We start from the raw sequence: 17,950 nt of genomic DNA, 5'->3' as shown, positions 1-17,950 counted from the left end.
ATATCTTCTGTGTGATACATAGAATTTATTGCAACTGTCGACGTTTACAGCCTGCTATCATGCTATAACCATTGTGGGAGAACACGGTGACTAATGAGAATCTTCTTCACCACACCTATAACCTGGCACATAGGAGATGGAGATCTGAGAATCAGAACCAGCCCAACTGTGAGAATCTGTCAGAGAGAGAAAGATAGAGAGCAAAGGAAGGTAGCAGTGAAGAGGGGAGGGAAGATGAAGGGAAGGAGAAAGGAGGAGGGAGGGAGAGAAAGAAGGAAAGATACTATCTTTGTAAAAATCCCTTGTCACTAGATTGTTTAGGACAGCCGGGCACCAGACATTTTTGTGGGGGATACAGACAGTACTTGTGCTGTATTCTAAGCCTGGGGGCAGAATCGAGCTTTTAAAAGTAGGACGTGCTGAAGATAGAAATAAAATGTAGCTCATTTGTGTCAATATGAATCTTACCACCTCTTAGAAGAAAACAAAATCTGCCTGGATTAGGAAGAAGCTGGTTAATTCCCTCAGACACGTGGACTTGTCATCAGGTACCAATAAACCCTCCATTCCTCAGAATCTGACATCTAAGAAAAGTCAGTTCAATCTACTTTGTCATCAGTGACTTCATACAAAAAAATAATTTTCTAAAATTTAACTAATAAATTTTTACATTGTCCTACAGTTAAGAACTTTGCATAATACTAATTTATTAAGTCTTCAAATATCCAAACAAGATTAAAGTATTCTTGTGCTCATTTTACAGATGAGAAAACGGAGCCAGTAACTGGCTAAATATCTCATTACATGTATAAGCTAGCCCTGCATCTGTATTTTTGTGACTAGACCAAAACCTTTTACTACAGAATTTTATTACAAGTATTTGCAAACTTACAGAATGTTTTTAAAAACGCTACAAAAAAAGCTCAGAAAGCTATTATTTACATTTTACAGCTGATATTTTGTTATATTCTGTTGTAAATCTACGCATTTATCTATCCCTCTGTTCATTCGTAAGTTCGTACATATTGTGCATTTTAGAGAAGTTGTAGAGACATTACACTTTGTCCCCAAACTACTCAGCATGTGAGCCATGAACTAGCCTTTAATATTTTTCAATAGTTCTTTTATTTTGAGGTAAAATTTATAATGAAATACACATATATAAAGTATATCTTTCTGTGACTTTTGATCTACACTGTTTTCAGATTAATTTTACTAGATAGATTTTCCTAAGACCATGTTACTTTGGAAGCTTTTCAACTTCTTAACATAGAAGAATTTAATCGCTAACAGGAGAACCAATACACAGATTAGCATCTATATAGATTAAAGGTAGCCCAGATAAAGAAAGGGTTCACCTGCTGGTTTTCCACCAGAAAAACATCCCTGTTGTTGAGCCATAATTCCAATGGGATCAAGAGCTACTTTCCTTTTTGTCTGTAGCTCCCACTAGCTCAGGTCAGTTGTTTTTGTGGGTTTTCCTATTATGGTCTTAACTTCTTTGTTCAAATTATCACTTTTTCCTCTCTCCAACTGGGCTCTATGAGCTCGGCACGGTGCGTAGCTGTGGATCTCCGTATCTGCCTCCATGAGTTACTGGATGGAGGTTGTATGATGACAATTAAAATAGTCATCAATGTGATTACAGGGGAAGGACATTTAAGGCACCCTCTCCACTACTGCTTAGATTCTTAGCTGTATCATCCTTGTGGATTCCTGGGGATTTTTCTCATGTCAGGTTTCTCGCTAACCCCAAAATGGTTTCCTCTATCAGGATATCTATTTCCTTACGCTCCCTTTCGTACCTTCCCCAACATGACCTTCCTGATCCCTCCTGTTGTCCTCCACCTTTTATTTGTATTTTAAATTCAACAAGCTTAATAGGTATTAGTTGCTTAATGCTCAGCCTGAATCCAGGTGGAAAGAGTCACGGGTAATAGAGAATCGTTGGGGTTACTGTGGGACTTTGGAGAAAGATGTTGTAACATTGTCTAGAAGAGGGAGGGAATGTTTCATAAACCATGAAACAATTGACCAAGGGCTTGAATGATGAGCCAAGAAGATAAAGGCATGTAGCAATGGGTGGAACGATTCCAAGAGAGAAATGAGAGCTTCAGGAGAGATGTGGGTCCCTTTACCTCTGGACAACTGCTTTTATCATCTTGGTGGACGTTTTATTCCATCTCGAGTCCCCAAGTTCTTTATTCTGCAATTGCCAAAGAACTTCCTAGTTCTAATGACAATATAATATTTAGTCCAGAATTTCCAAAGTACTTCCCGCAGAAATAATCATGAGTCATGGGATTTGAAAGAGTGCTCCACTTTTTCTGACTCCTGGGGACTCCTAAGTGTGTGAGAGCCAGGAGAGGCATCTACCTGTTTATCACTGTATCTCTGTCTTCATTTGTTGGTTGAATCAGTTGATTAATGGCTATAATTATATCAAAACTAAAAGCTATTTAACTTTGTGGGCCCAGTAGATTTCCACCTTCCGTGTTTCATGCCTGAGTTGCCTTTGGGAATTACTTTTCAGCATTAAACTGAGTTTTTTAGCAAGATGATGTCCTTCTAGGTTCTACTCCTTCACATTCTAAGGCAGAAATGGAAGGTTTTACATGCAGTTTTTCTTTTCTTTTTTGAGAAAAAAGAAATATATTTACTTCTGGCAGATACATTTTTACAATTTCAATTTTTAATAGTTCTTAAAAATTATACAAAGTAATGAGTTTTATTATAGCATTTTTATATATGCTTCCCATTTGTTTGCTCTCCTTTGCTACAGACAAAAATGAAAGTAGCTCTTGATCCCATTGGAATTATGGCTCAACAACAGGGACGTTTTTCTGGTTGAAAACCAGCAGGTGAACCCTTCCTTTATCTGGGCTACCTTTATCTATATAGATGCTAATCTGTGTATTGGTTCAGTCTTTAGAAAGCTTCCATCAGTAGTAACTAAACCAGGTATCTTAAAGCACAGAGTGAATAGTACCAGGAAAATGTTGTGTCTATGAGGCTTTATTAAACATGACTGTTTACAAAAGGAATCAGATGACATAATCTGAGCAGAAGCAGCTCTCTCTCCCTCTCATGTTCTCTGTCTCTGTCTCTCTCTCCAGATTCTCTATTGCCTGCTTAGGTTTTGTTGTATTTTTTTTCTTTTTTTCTATTAGATTTAACTTTAACTTATTCTACTTTTCCCAGTGACAGAGACAGAGAGACAGAGACAGATATATGATGCTTTTATTTTGAAAAAAAAAATTAGATTTACAAAAGAGATACAAAGACAGACTGAAAATTCCTGGAACTCTTTTTCACTCAGCATATCCTAGTATCTTACACCATCGTGATACCTCTGTAAACATTACAAAATTAATATTTGCAAACTGTGGTGAACTATAGAGTTTATTTGTATTCCATCTATTTTTCCTATAATTTTTGTCCCCATTATATAATCCAGGATTCTGCATCATATTTTGTTTGGTTTTACTTTAAATAGCGTTTGTTCAAATTTTTATTTTCTACCTGTTTATTTCTAGTTCATAGAGGGGGAATCTGGGAGCAATTGGTGAAGGGGAAATGGTAAACAGAATATATCATATGAAAAATCTATTTTCAATAAAAATTAATGTATGCAACAATTTTGTTTCTGTTTACTGGTAATAAGCAGGTAGAAAATAAAGTGTTTAACAACCCTGTTAATTCTTAGTGACTAGTTAGTCTGAGTCACAAGACTAAATAAAGTGTTTTAAATGGTTTTTATCTGTAAAATACATGATGCAATGCTATTGTATAAATACATTCATTACTTGGTAGCCATGGGGTATTGTTTCCAGGACCAATCAAAAAGAGCAAACTCTACTGATATTCAAGTCTCTTTACTGATAATATGTAAAATGCTATGAAAGGTTATATAACCTACTGTGTTCGCCAATTACTTAAGATCACTTTAGACTAATCATGATACATAATCAACATGAATTACAGAGTTGTAAATGCTTCTCACAGTTTATTGTTTAGAGGACAGTGACAACGAATAATAGCTGTGCATGTTCAGTTCAGGTGCACTTTTAAAAAATAGTTTTTATGACTAGAAACCAAATATGAGTGAGTACATCCCATGTTCCTCTTTTTGGGTCTGGCTAACCTCACTCAGGATAGTGTTTTCTATTTCCATCCATTTGCCTGCAAACTTCAAGAAGTCCAAAGGACATTGAGCCTATAATTCGGGTTCTTAGAGAAGCTAAATAAGAAGGAGAACCCAAAGAAAGACATATAGGCTTCCTCCTGAATATTAACCTTCATCAGGCGATGAAAGGAGACAGAGACAGAGACCCACATTGGAGCACCGGACTGAAATCTCGAGGTCCAAATCAGGAGCAGAAGGAGAGAGAGCACGAGCAAGGAACTCAGGACCGCGAGGGGTGCACCCACACACTGAGACAATGGGGATGTTCTATCGGGAACTCACCAAGGCCAGCTGGCCTGGGTCTGAAAAAGCCTGGGTTAAAACCGGTCTTGCTGAACATAGCGGGCAATGAGGACTACTGAGACCTCAAGAACAATGGCAATGGGTTTTTGATCCTACTGCACCTATTGGTTTTGTGGGAGCCTAGGCAATTTGGATGCTCACCTTACTAGACCTGGATGGAGGTGGGTGGTCCTCGGACTTCCCACAGGGCAGGGAACCCTGATTGCTCTTTGGACTGACGAGGGAGGGGGACTCGATTGGGGGAGGGGGGGGGGAAGGGGAGGCGGCTGGGGGTAAGAGACAGAAATCTTTAATAAATAAAAAAAATATTTTTTAATCTAACGCTAGTTGGATATGGAATGGATCTAAGATAAGGGAAGACAGAGAGGCAGCTACTCGTCTTCCAAATTTCCCAGACAACTTAAGGGAGTTCGAGTTTTAAGCAATGCCATTTAAGTTGCACTTAAGGCTTTGCCAAGTAAGGTAGAACTGGACGCGTTCACCTTCCTCACACCATCCCACTGCTACCGTTCTCCATGTTGTGTCCCTCATAGGCCTTCGGCAACATCAGCTTCACATTTGATGGTATTTTAGAAGAGAAAATTAGTAGGCTTGGAATCAGTCAGCTCTTCAGCTATCTGAAGTGAAGGATTCTGTTGAAGAAAGGACTATTCTGAACCTACCTGCCGTTGGGCGTGATTGATAGTTAAAATGCTAGCGGCGAGTAATTTATTTTTGGAAGTTGGAACAGAGTACTCATTCCCAGTCTAAGTCACTGAAATGAGTACATCCATGTGCAGATGACTAACGTCGGTTCTGCCTCTCTCACTAAGGACTGGGTACTGATGGATGGAATGCGATCAGCTGTAAGTAATGGAGAACTCAAAGAGCGATAGATTTCTTTTTTAAATGACCTTTATCATTCTTTGCATATTGAGAAGTCTCAGGTGGTAGATTCCATGACTCAACAGGCTCATCGAGAGTTGTAGGGATTCCCATCTCTCCATCTCTTATCCTCTATGTAACATCCAGCTTCTGATGGCCTCAGTCTGCAACTTGCTAGCTCTAACAGTAGCCAAGGGGCCCAAGACAGTTTCAAGGAGAGCCTGAAAATGTAGAGCATGGGATAAGTGTGTTATGACTTGCTACCTGTTATAAATGTGCTACCTGCAACATGATTTTAAAAATAATTCTCACCCAAACATTTGAGATACTGGTCTAAAGCTTGATACTAGTCAATACCTTTGATCCAAAGATAATATTGACTTTAGTGAATTTAGCAGTTTCCTTTTCTTTAATATTTTCCAATTATTTAAGAAGAATTGGTATACATTACCTGTTAAATGTTTGGTTGAATTTACCAGTGACATCATCTGGGTTTGGTCATTTTAGAAGGTGTAAGTCAGTAATTTAGTGTTTTTCCTTGCTATGAGTCTGTTCAGATTTTCCGTATGAATCAGATTTTGTATCAAAGACTTCCTTATAATGTATTCATTTCTTAAACGCTCTATTGAGTTAACATACAGTTACCTATGATATCACCTCAGAATAGCTCTCTCCCACACAGTCAGCAGTAGGGTCTCCTGTTCTTTTCTGACTTTGGTAATTTGAGTATTCTCATGATCAGTCATCATTTTTTTTTCTTTTTAAAGACAGGCTTTCTCTGTGTAGCCTTGACTGTCTGGGCACTCACTCTGTAGACCAGGGAATTCACATAGATCCACTTGCCTCTGCCCCCATCCCCAAGTGCTAGGATTAAAGGCTTATGTCATTAGAAGAAGCAAATTCTCTATTGCCGGCTTAGGTTTTGTTGTATTTTTTCTCTTTTTTTCCTATTAGATTTAACTTTAACTTATTCTACTTTTCCCAGCGACAGATTATTAATCTGAGATCTTTCTTTTCTGACGTAGGCACCACAGCTATTTCACATGAAATACTGCTTAGTTATATCCAATAAGCGTGGTTGTATCCTTCATATTTATTGATCTCAAAATGTTTTCTAACTTTGTTTGATTTCTTCAATGACCCATTCCAGTTTTGGAATGTGTTGTTTTATTTCTGCATATTTGTAAGCTTCCCATATCTTTTTCTGTTACTTGTTTTTAATTCATTGCAGTTGGAGAAAACACTGCATAATTCCAATTATTTTAAATTTATTGGGGGCTTGTTTTACACCTAGTTTGTACACGTTCTTGAGAAAACTGTCTATTTTTCTGTTTGGGGGAGAAGAATCCTATAGCTGTCTGCTGTTTCATCTAGTATCAAGAGCAGAATACCGACGTTCCTACTATAATTGTAGAATTTTCTCTTCCTCTACTTCTGTCAGGTTTTGTTTCACGGATTTGTGAATTTCTTAGCCATGCATGTTTGTCATTGCTACATTTCCTAGTGGATTGCCATCTTACCAATCCAAAGTGATTCTTTACAACAAAACCAAATGCCTATTTCTAAGTTCAATTTAGCTCTGAGGTCACCGGGTGCAGCCCCACAGCTTTCTGATGGAGGTGGCTCTCACGCCACGGGGCTCCACTCTGCCAGCTGATTTGCAACTGTGAATCTGTGTTTCCATAGCTGGATTTCACACTGCCTTTGTTCAGCTTGACACTCTGTCACCTGATGCAACTGCTTCCTCTATTCCCTTTTCCTATGTGACAAGAATTTCCTAAGTGACAAGGTTTACTCAGGGCCGTGAGTTGCCTAGGGTCAGATCAACCGCCTGAGTCCAGGTTGGTGTTCCAGGGCCAGAATCCATGCATATCTGTGTGCTACTCAATGTCATGGTGACATCCAGGTCAGAATTGCAGCTGATGGCCATGTCAGCTAGGGCCTGTGCTGATCTGAGTGGCTTGCACTGCCATCTGGGGCAGTGGGGGCATCCAGCCCCAGGTGCTACCAAGGACTATGTCTGGAGCTATGTTGAAGTCTAAGTCCCATATTGCCACCAAAGGTCACATAGAAGCCCAGGGCTGGTGGGGGGCGGGGGACAACCTGCGGCCTTGGTGTTATGGAGCGCCAGAATCATCCTTACCTAAGTGGCCATTGCTTCTACCCGGAACCAGAATGTCTGGGCCCAAGGTGCTACCGAGGGCTATGTCTGGGTCTATGGTCCAGTTGCAGCTGGGGTCTGTGTTGATTGATGTCTGTGGCCTGTGTCACCTCAGGAGGCCTTAGGAACTATGTGGGATGAAGTCAGAGGGTCCTGCTGAGTCAGCCCTGCCCTTCGATGGGTCTTGGGAAAGCTGGCCTTGCCTCTCCCTGGACATCACAGCAAGAGAGCTGTCTCCCCCCCCCCCTGCACTCAGGAGAGAAGGCTTCACCCCTTATCACAGGCAAGGAAGAACCTACCCTGAGGACATGGAGTTAAAGGAGGTGACTCCACCCCCTCAGCTGAGAAGGGTGGCCCCAGTAGCTTGAATTGACAAGCTCAGCTCCCACCTAGGCCCACAGCCCAGCCTCAGGTTGGCCCACCCTAGCATTTACCACATCTAGGACCTGCTGAAGGGCATTGAAGTTACTGGTCCTATGGAACAATACCCAAACGAGTTCAGTGAGGATCCAGTGAGGACAGTGGCCTTGAACCAGACCAGTGACTCGTTGCAATGAACATTTGCTAGTAAAGCTGATAGGGTGAAGGGTAAACTATGAAACAGTGATGCCTCCAGTGCCACCAGGACAAATAAAGAGGTGCTGGAGAGGCAGAAAAAAAAGAGAAGCAGAATTGTATTAATTTTCTTTTGGTGTTGTTTCTGTTGGCAGTGGCTTTGTTTTGTTTTGGGTTGTTCTTGCTTTTGCTTGCTTGCTTGCTTTGTTTTGTATTCTTTTGTGGAGGGGGCACTACAGGGTTGAGGGGAGGATATGCGGGATCAGGAAGGTGAGCAGAATTGGGATGCACGATGTGAAACTCCATAGATAATCAATAAAGAAATTAAATTAAAAAAAGAATTATTAGGTTTATGTCTGCGAGGTTTGTTGTTGTTGTTCTGTTTGTTTTGCTTTGCTTTCTGGGTGTCTTGTATCTAGTCTAACTTTAATGCTTCTTTTTTCATTAAGTGATTGATCCAATGTAATATTTTTATTATTTAATGGGTCTCCTTATATTCTTGCATTTTCTTAGTAGTTTCTTTGGTGCTTAACATAAACATTCAAGGCTGCCAATGTAGCCCTGTTCTTTTGAACAGGTTAGAGTAAAGGACACAAGCTAGACGATGCATATGCATCATTAAAATAATCATGCATGTATATTAAGTACAGACACATGAACAGGGCAAGAGAGAGAGACACATGTGCTACTTCTATTAACACCCATTTCCCATTTCCTTCTCCACTCATCAGTTCCCGTGGGTTCTTGCTGCCACCGTGCATCATTTGCCTACTCTAATGCAGTCTCTTATATCTAAATCCTTTATTTCATGTGTGTCTAATGACAGCTTCAATAATAAGCTTGAACATCCTGTATTGCATAATGTCTTTTAAACTAATTTACTAGAAAAAGAAACCAAAAAACGTACATGTTACATTTTCATAATTATATAATGATATTTCCTTTGTTCTTAGGAGTAGAGATGACTATGTTTGAAGTGCCATTTGAGACTTTTTTCATTTATTCTTCTCTCATACAATATATTCTAATCACAGCCTCCCTTCCCTTCACTCTTCCCACCTCCACAAGGCCGAAGAATTTCTTTTGGGTTCTTTTCTCCTAAGCTTTCTTCTATTCATAAATCCTTCCAGTTATGGCTTCTCTTGCAGTATTTTTATTTTGCAATAGCTTTTCAAACCTGGTTTTTCCAATCCGCATTTCCTAATCTTTCTACGTTTTGAATATGGTGACTTCTGGACACCATCCTGTCTGCTGAAGGAGAGTGTCCACCTCACTGTGGTCACTAAGATGTGATGAATTACTTTTTTATGCTCTTCATCTTTATCACCCACATTTTTACTATCATGTTTATGTAAGCGGATCTATTTTCTTTATAAGTTATGTTAGATAGAAATTGTAAAAGGAGGTTTCTCTGTCCTGTCCCATCCCACAGCTGCTCTTAAATAATCACTCAGAGTGCTTATTTTAATTATAGAATGTTTCACAGTTCAAGATTACCACTAACTATCTTTTACATTTAAATTAACCCATTTCTATTCGTCTCTGTATTACCACGTGGCCGTGGCTTTACTGGTTTGTTGGTGTCTTGTTTCTTGGGCTTGCATCTCTCTCTCTCGAATTCACCCTTCTTTCTCCCTGTATCCTGTTTGATTTTCCTGTCTAGCTTTATTCTGCCTGGCTAATAGGTCAAATTAGTTTTATTTTTTAACCAGTCAGAGCAATACATATTCACAACACATGGAAGGATCATCCCACTACATCTAAATGTGAGTTCAATATACATCCTCAAAATTGGGCGAGTTTTCGGCCAATATTCCTATGATATTTTACTAGCCATTTCCTATCTCTTCTCTTTCCTCTCAGATTAGGTAAATGTTTCTGTCTTAAGAGATATCTCACATTTTCCAGATGCTGCCGTCATTTCCCCTTATATTTCTTTACCTTTGTGGGTCTTGGGCTTTGGCTTGTATAAATCCTTAGTTAACATTTTCTGACTCTTTTGACTTCCAATTTTAATATGATGAGTCTACATGCTAATTTTCTATTGCAGTTATTGTTGAGGACTGGTCTCAACAAAATCACCTCTTCCCCAGGGTAGGGGCATGGTAACTGGAGAAATTATACAAAGGAATATGAAGATGCATAAAAATAAAACAGAAAACATAAGACAGTATCAGGAGGGTATTTTGGGAATCACTCTGATCCTGAAATCACCCACATTTATTTTTCTACAGCTTTTATACCCAGTGTAAACTGGGGGAGAAGGTAACAAAAGGCTTCATTAGCATGATACACAAGATTAACTCACAGGGCCAATTCTGAGGCCTCCCATCATCAGCATTCTGTGGCCAAGGTAGCTAGATGCCCAAATTACATACACTGAGTCACATACCTGAAAGACAGCCCTTCCCCAGGTGACCTCATAGTTACAAAAAAAAAAAAGGAGCAGAAGTATATTTGCACATTTTGACCACCTGTCAGGATGGCCCCAAACTATCTTAACTTCAAAAGGGGCCAGGCAGGCACCTCCTGAGTTAGAAGGTACAATTATGCCCATTAGTCTTTCAAACTCTCCGACCCAACAGTGGTGAATGTACTTGCATTCCTTGGCCTCCACAAGTTATTATGCATCTTTCTGAGAGAGTTTCTCTGGTAACCATCACTAGCCTTGAACTCACGGTCCTTCTGTTTCAGTCTGCCAGGTTCTGGATTACATGTCACCATACCCAGTTGTTCCAATATCTTATACCTATTTCCTGACTGAGTCTCTTTATTTGGGGAAACACTGTCATCATGCTTTTTTTATTTCTTTCAACATGTCTTCTTTTAACATTTTGAACACAGTTGTGATATGCATATTTTTATGGCAACATTTGCTTTTGTTTTCTGCCCTTGTTTTGTTTGGGGGGATTGGTTCTAAATAACTGTCTGAAATCACTTGCTTTTCCCACAAAGAGCTTTATTTTTTCTTCTAAGATGCATTGACATCTTTGCTAAGTCTAACATCTGGGTCATCCCCATGGACAGTTTCTCTTGCCAGGTCTTCCTTACTTACTCTTTGTATAGGTTATGTTTTCCTATTTCTTTACTGAGCTCATGGGTTTTTTTTCACTAAATGAACTTTAAAATAATATATTCTCATACTTCTGCATAAAAATCATCCCCTCACAAAGATTTTGTGTGTACGTGGTATCTTTGTGTATGTGTTTGTATGCATGTGTTTGTGTGTCTTTGTGTGTGTGTGTATGCCTTGTGCATCTTTGTGTTTTCTTGCTTTATTAGCTTCATGAAGCTACTTCCATAATACCGCTCATCTCAGAACACGAAGCTCTACCGCTGCCAATATCTTCCTTCTCATCTGCATTGGAGCGACAGAAGTTAAAACAGGCTTCTCCTAGCATCGTCTTTACTAAATCACTCTGGTGAGCTACCATTCTCAATGGGTATCAATATCAGCTGCTAGTCTCCATACTTCCAGGGAAATTATTTTATTGACTAATATCCCCACAAGGCATAAGCTGCCCTATCACCTGATTTGATCAGAATCACGATTTTCTCAAGGGTATGTTTTTGAAGTCAACCTTTGAGGTTTGGTCTGATCCTGAAAGGGCCTGTTTTAGCTATGCACTTGCCTGGTTCTCTCTGGAAGATCGACTCATGCCGGCAGTTCAACTTGTAATTTTTGGAGTCCCTGGTCTCTTCTACACTGTTTGCCACTGAAGCTTCAATTTTTTTTTCAGGAGTATATCATCACCCCAAATTCTCCTATTTTCTGTTCCCAATAAATTCAAGTATTTAAAGTATGAAAATTTTATGTTTTTATCGTCAAACTCTCCTCCTCAGTAAAGTTAACAAGTCATTGTTTCAGAACCAGCTGTGGAACAGTTCCTGTGTCTCTAGGCTTTAGGGACAGGGCTCTCTGGGTGGCACAGTAATCTTTGGATATCTTGGTTTTTCTCGTCTTCCATGGAAATCTTGGGGCTGCTGTACTTCCAGCCAACCTTAGTGTACTCTCCACCCTAAAAGTGTGTCCCCAATGAAGAAAGACAACTTCTTATCTCTTAGGCACATTGCATGGAATTTGGCCTCTGTACAGCAGCACCGGAGCAAGATAAGAATGTTGACAGATAGTCATCTCATCCCAGCTCAGAACTGGAGTAGGGAAAGGGAAACTCAATCTCTAGAGCCAGACCTGCTCAGAGGGAAACTTTCTCATGTTGAGTGGTAGAGTGTGAAGAAGATAAGAAGGGAATAGGCTATGGTTTATGATTAGAGATTTTCGCTGGTCTTTGAAGCTATCCCATAGATTATCTTGAATAAATATTACATCTTTTCAATGTCTTTTCAATTTCCAAATACTTTGTAAATTCAAATTTTAATATTTATTTTTACCAATTATGCTATTTTAATTGTTCAAAGAATCTATAGCATTCCAATAATACTATTATGAAAATGGATACACACATACACACACACAAACACATACACACACGAAAATAGCTTCTATATTGAAAGCAGAAAATATTTTGACAAAGTTTTGTATTCCACGTCATTCACAGTGGTTCATTTTTCTGCTCAGAACTCACTCAGCTGCTATAATATAAACAGATGACTCCTGTGTTCTCTCTAAAGAAAAGCTTCAGTGACAGCATTCGGTCACAGTGTGCCAAGCTGCATGCATACCACTGTAAGGAGAACAGTGAGCTTCCCCTTGTCTCTAGCCCTCTGGGATTGCACTGGCATTTTACCACCCCAAAGGGCATCTCATGGCTAGACTTCCTGCCCTGGTAGAGTAAATATGGTCTGAAACTTTCCCTTGTTCCTCATTGTCAAATCCATTCTCCTTTTTAAGGCCTGATAGAGGAGCAGAATGAAGTGTGCACGTTCCATGGGTTGTCTCATCTTGAATGTAACTTTTCTTGCAAAGGGTGGGAGAGTCTATAGAATTCACTTGATTTTATATCGTGTGTGTGTGTGTGTGTGTGTGTGTGTGTGTGCAGAGCACTGAAGAGCAATTACAGGGCCTTATGAATGCTAAGCATTGATATCTGTCAAGGCAAATTTTGTTTTTTTTTTCATTGTTCCCAAATATATCTCTCAGCATCTCCTATTCTTACACTCTCACCTATCATCTATCTCCAGGAGATAACATGAGAGCTATTGTGACATCTAATGGGTGATTGTGCTATGACAGGTCATTTGCAGATATTATTTAAGTTCCAAAACAAACATTATTAGCCTCATTTTTTTTAATTGGAGACACTTGAAAACCAGAAAAATCAAAAGATTTATACAAGGTCATGCAATTAGTAAATAAAAGGACTCAGATTTGAAGCCAGGCAATCTGACTTATATTGCTGCCTTCTCTGCCATTCTTTTCCACTACCCATCAGTGCTGGCCTGTAGTTCAGCTTTCTTCAGGAAGCCACTTCTGATCATTCAGTAAAGTATGATCCCCTTGGAGCCATCCTTGTGACATTTACATATTTCACTATATTATAATTTGTACCTTTCACACCCATATACTGCTGTGTAATTGCATAATGTGGGAGTGTCATATATCAATCTGTTTATTTCATTGGTTAAGCAATAAAGAAACTGCTTGGCCCTGATAGGTTAAAACATAGGTGGGAGGAGTAAACAGAACAGAATGCTAGGAGGAAGAGGAAGTAAGGTAAGACTCCTCAGACAGACTCCATAGCTCCTCTCTGAGGCACACATGATGAAGCTCCGACCCAGGATGGACGTAGGCTAGAATCTTCCCAGTAAGCGCACCTTGGGGTGCATTAGAAATGGGCTAGTCCAGGTGTGAGAGTTAGCCGAGAAGAGGCTAGATATAATGCGCCAAGCAGTGTTTAAAAGAATACAGTGTCTGTGTAATTATTTCGGGGCATAAGCTAGCCAGGCGGCCGGGGTGCTGGGGACACAGACCCGCTGCTCCTATTACTACAATTGCACTGTAAAAGAAATGCTGTGTTTACTGATTTCATATCTCCTTTTGTGTTGTCCTACTACATGCAAAATTGCTCTCAACAGTGTTGCCAACATCAATGGAAAAGAAATCATCTGTAGAGGTGGATCCTCCTACAATAGTGCAACATCCTGTATATTCCAAATTTGATCAAAGTTCAGATAGAAAACAACCCCTATTCTGAAGTCATTCTGAGGAACATGGCTCAGAATACAACAATAGTATATTCAGGAAAAAAACTCATTAGGAAAGACATTATTGCTAGTCTATTTGAATACAGAAAAGATCTCATATTTGCAAACCATAATTCAATTTTAGATTTGAAAATGTTTTCTGAGCTAGAAAGACAGCTCAACAATAAAAGCATTTGATGCTCTTGCAGAGGACCTGGTCTCGCTTCCTAGAAACCACATGGCAGCTCCCAAGCATCTGCTACTCCAGCTTCAGAAGGGCAAATGATCTCTTCTGGCTTCTAGTGTCATGAGACATGCATGGTGGTGTGGATACCTTCATGCAAGCAAAACACTCATACACATAAAATAATTCAACAAATTTTTAAAAATAGAGCCATCTTGAAAGAAAAAAAGAAAACCACTAAGAGGTTTGACTGACTTTAGTTTCATTTGTTAAGAAAGTATTTGTGTATTTCCAGTGAAATGATATAATAATGAAACTATTGGTATCTAAACTATTTATCCATTATTTCATTGAGCAAATATCAATAAAGCTAGTGTGAACAAGTCAATATTACAAGAATTGAAAGAGTTTGATGTCAAGTCTCTCCACTGTGACATTAAGTCCTAAAATGTGTTTGTTTGCCTCACAGACACATTTAAACTGAGTTTTATCTATAAACCATATAAGGACAAAGATAAAATGGTATTTCCAGCTGAAATAGCATAATATGATTTACCTAGAAAGATTCTGTTAACTCTTTTTTGATTTTGATTTTTGTTTGTTTTTTACTTTTAATAGAAACATACAAATGATTGGCAGTCTTCAGGGTTAGTGTTTCACAGGAAATACTAAACATGGATTGCTACCTCACAAGAGCACAAAGGGCTGGTTATTCTTAGATGTACTTAGATGACTTGAGTAAGGCAATGAGTCTAAATTCATGATTAAGAATTAATTAATGGAGCTGCATTTTGGAATCTTAAAATCATCCCATTCATTACTCATAACTTTTCACCAAATCATTTGTTGAGAATGTTTTCTTATATCAACTATATTGTTATGGATTGTAAATCAAATTTATGCTTCTCTTTATCCTTATCAATTATCAAATTCCAAAATTTTTAAAGTAATTCGTTACTTTTAAATGTGTTCTTTAAATTTTAATGATCAAAAGTTGACAAATAAAGCTATCATAATATGTTTTTAATGAAAAATTGTTAACCTTGGATTTTCTTTGGTATTTTCAGCAAAATAGGAAGCCACGTTTTTCTGATAAGCCCATCTTTGAGTCCTACCCAGAACCACCACTTTATGTCTTGGTTTTGACTTACATGGGATATGGAATTGGAACCTTATTTGGCTATCTCAGAGACTTTATGAGAAGCTGGGGAATAGAAAAATGCAACGCAGCTGTAGAGCGAGAAGAACAAAAAGTACGTATGTTTGCCCCCCCCCCCTGGATCTGCGTCATTGTCTACCTTTCCCCAAAACAGTGACTCAGGTACAGAACCCAGAAAGGATGGCATGTCCAAGAACCATTCAGCAGAAATTTCATTCATATCCAGTTACTAATCTCTGTCTCCCTGTATATTTGTGGCCTTGTTTGTTCACATTTACTAGAATATTATTAACTGCCAGGAACAGAATTTAAGCTTTCTTGCTCAACATAATACTTAACTTATATGATAATTCCATAGCATATATGATGAAAGATCATTTTAATGATGAGCAAATCAATGCGAAAGAAAACAATGAAAGTAAGTGCACATAGGAGCTAGTCTTCTGGTTTTCTAGATTCAGCATCATTTGTGCCATACTCCAAAATAAGAACAAGTATCTGAGTGAAATATGACATTTCTTGTAGACTGAAATTTCTGTTACACCCAATCCCACAGCTGCCCAGTCCCAAATAAATACACAGAGGCTTATATTAATTATAAACTGTTTGGCATATTAGCTTAGCTCAGGTTTATAATTAACTAGCTCTTACAACTTAAACTAACCCATAATTCTTGCCTATGTTTAGCTACGTGGCTTGGTTCCTTTTCTCAGTGAGGCATTCTCATCTTACTTCCTCTTTATCTGGCTGGTGACTGACTCTCTGCCTTTCTTCTTTTTAGAATTCTCCTAGTCTGCTTGCCCCAGCTTTACTTCCTACCTCGCTACTGGCCAATCAGCATTTTATTAAACCAATACAAGTGACAAATCTTTACAGTGTACAAGAACATTATCCCACAGCATTTTCCCTTTTTTTCTTTTCAAAACAAGAAACCTGAATCCAATCTCTTTTTGTTTAGCTTTTTCTTGACCATTATCCATAAAAAAATTATAACCAACATGATAAACAAATACAAACATCCATAATCCATTTTGGGGAAATGTGGACATAGTTTTCTAGGCTGCCCCCTGCTGATTGAGGGTACTGGTAAACTTGTGGGGACTCAAAGAAAATTTAGGATTATGGTCAAGTCCTGCCTGGAGTATTCTGTGAAGCTGGATCACCTCAGCCAGCAGCCTTAAAGCTGTTCTGGATGCAGAGCTCAGAAGAAACTGCAACAGAAGTGCTCTGAAGTGTTGGATCTCTGGGCAATCTGTTCCCATTGGAGATTCTTTGGGTGGGGGGGGCTTCCTTAATCAAACCTTATTTTTCTTATCCCAGAATAAATCTAGTCTCACATTTTCTATAGAAATAAAAACAAACCCTCTTCTCTAAAGTAACATATCTTTTGACATAAATTTCAAAATCAAGGTATTTTCAAATATATAGATTGGATTAATCAACAGCATTTATAATCAAATGTCTCTTAGCAACTGTTGCTCCCTTTTCAGCAGTCAAACAATGGCAACACAATAACATATAGTATCCAGATTCTCTGTGTATTTTTCATCTTTATTTGGACTTTTTCTTTGTCTTTTTTTTTTTTTTATTTTTTAATGTTTAGTTTTTTGAGACAAGATTTCTCTGTGTACTTTTGGCTGTCCTGGAACTTACTCTATAGACCAGGTTGGCCTCAAACTAATAGATATCTGCCTGCTTCTGCCTCCCAAGTGCCAGTATTAAAGGCATGTGCCACCACAATCAACTATACTTTTTCTTTTTTTTTTTTTGAAAGAACTTTCTCTATCCTTTTTCTTTTCTCTTCCAACCTTATGTATATATGTAAACACACTGTAAACTATTTAGAGGTCTCTTTTGTCTGAATCTGTCTTTACTGTATATTTCTATTTTTTTTCTGACCATGTGAGTCTTTAATCTGCTAAGAGATATGGCTAGGATTAAAGCTGTGGCTTTGGTGGCTGGCTCTGCCCCATTACTTAACTTTCTAAAAGTCTAGCTTCATTGCAGAGGTACTGGCAGGAGCCATGCTTATTGTCACAACTCTATGGAGTTTCAAGATGCATGCCAACACCAAGAAGCCTGATGTCATCTGCTCATAAAAACTATTTAAGTGTTTTGTGTCAGAGCCCCTTAAAAGAGCTCTGAGGTTTTTTGCCATTATCACTGAGTCATGAAGACTCTCTTAAAGGAGCTGTACCTCTGCTTGCCACCAGAAAACGGAGCCTACTTGAGAAAAGAGGATTACCAAAAGCTGTTCTGGACTCTGTTCTTGTCTGTCTAGCATTTTAAAAAAGCTTTCTCAGGTTTCATGTGGAAATTCTTGCCAAATGTTTGGGTGCCATTTGTTGACAGAAGTTTTTATCCCACCTGGTCCTGCAGTCATCCAGTCCCAAA

At 38.8% G+C, this 17,950-nt stretch overlaps 1 protein-coding gene across 1 annotated transcript in view; it reads left to right on the top strand.

Annotated features, from left to right (window-relative positions):
• The window catches only part of Sptlc3 (serine palmitoyltransferase long chain base subunit 3), a 123,026-nt gene that overhangs the window by 9,119 nt on the left and 95,957 nt on the right, over nucleotides 1–17,950 (top strand). Inside the window, exon 2 of the mRNA XM_050134314.1 lies at nucleotides 15,465–15,650. Within this exon, the coding sequence (XP_049990271.1) occupies nucleotides 15,465–15,650 (186 nt within the window). The remainder of the gene's footprint in view (nucleotides 1–15,464; nucleotides 15,651–17,950) is intronic.

Source organism: Alexandromys fortis, unplaced genomic scaffold (genome assembly GCF_014885135.2).
Source record: "Alexandromys fortis isolate MF-2015 unplaced genomic scaffold, M_Fortis_MF-2015_v1.1 scaffold_6, whole genome shotgun sequence".
Classification (NCBI taxonomy): Eukaryota; Metazoa; Chordata; class Mammalia; order Rodentia; family Cricetidae; genus Alexandromys; species Alexandromys fortis.
This window is presented reverse-complemented; position numbering and strand designations above follow the sequence as displayed.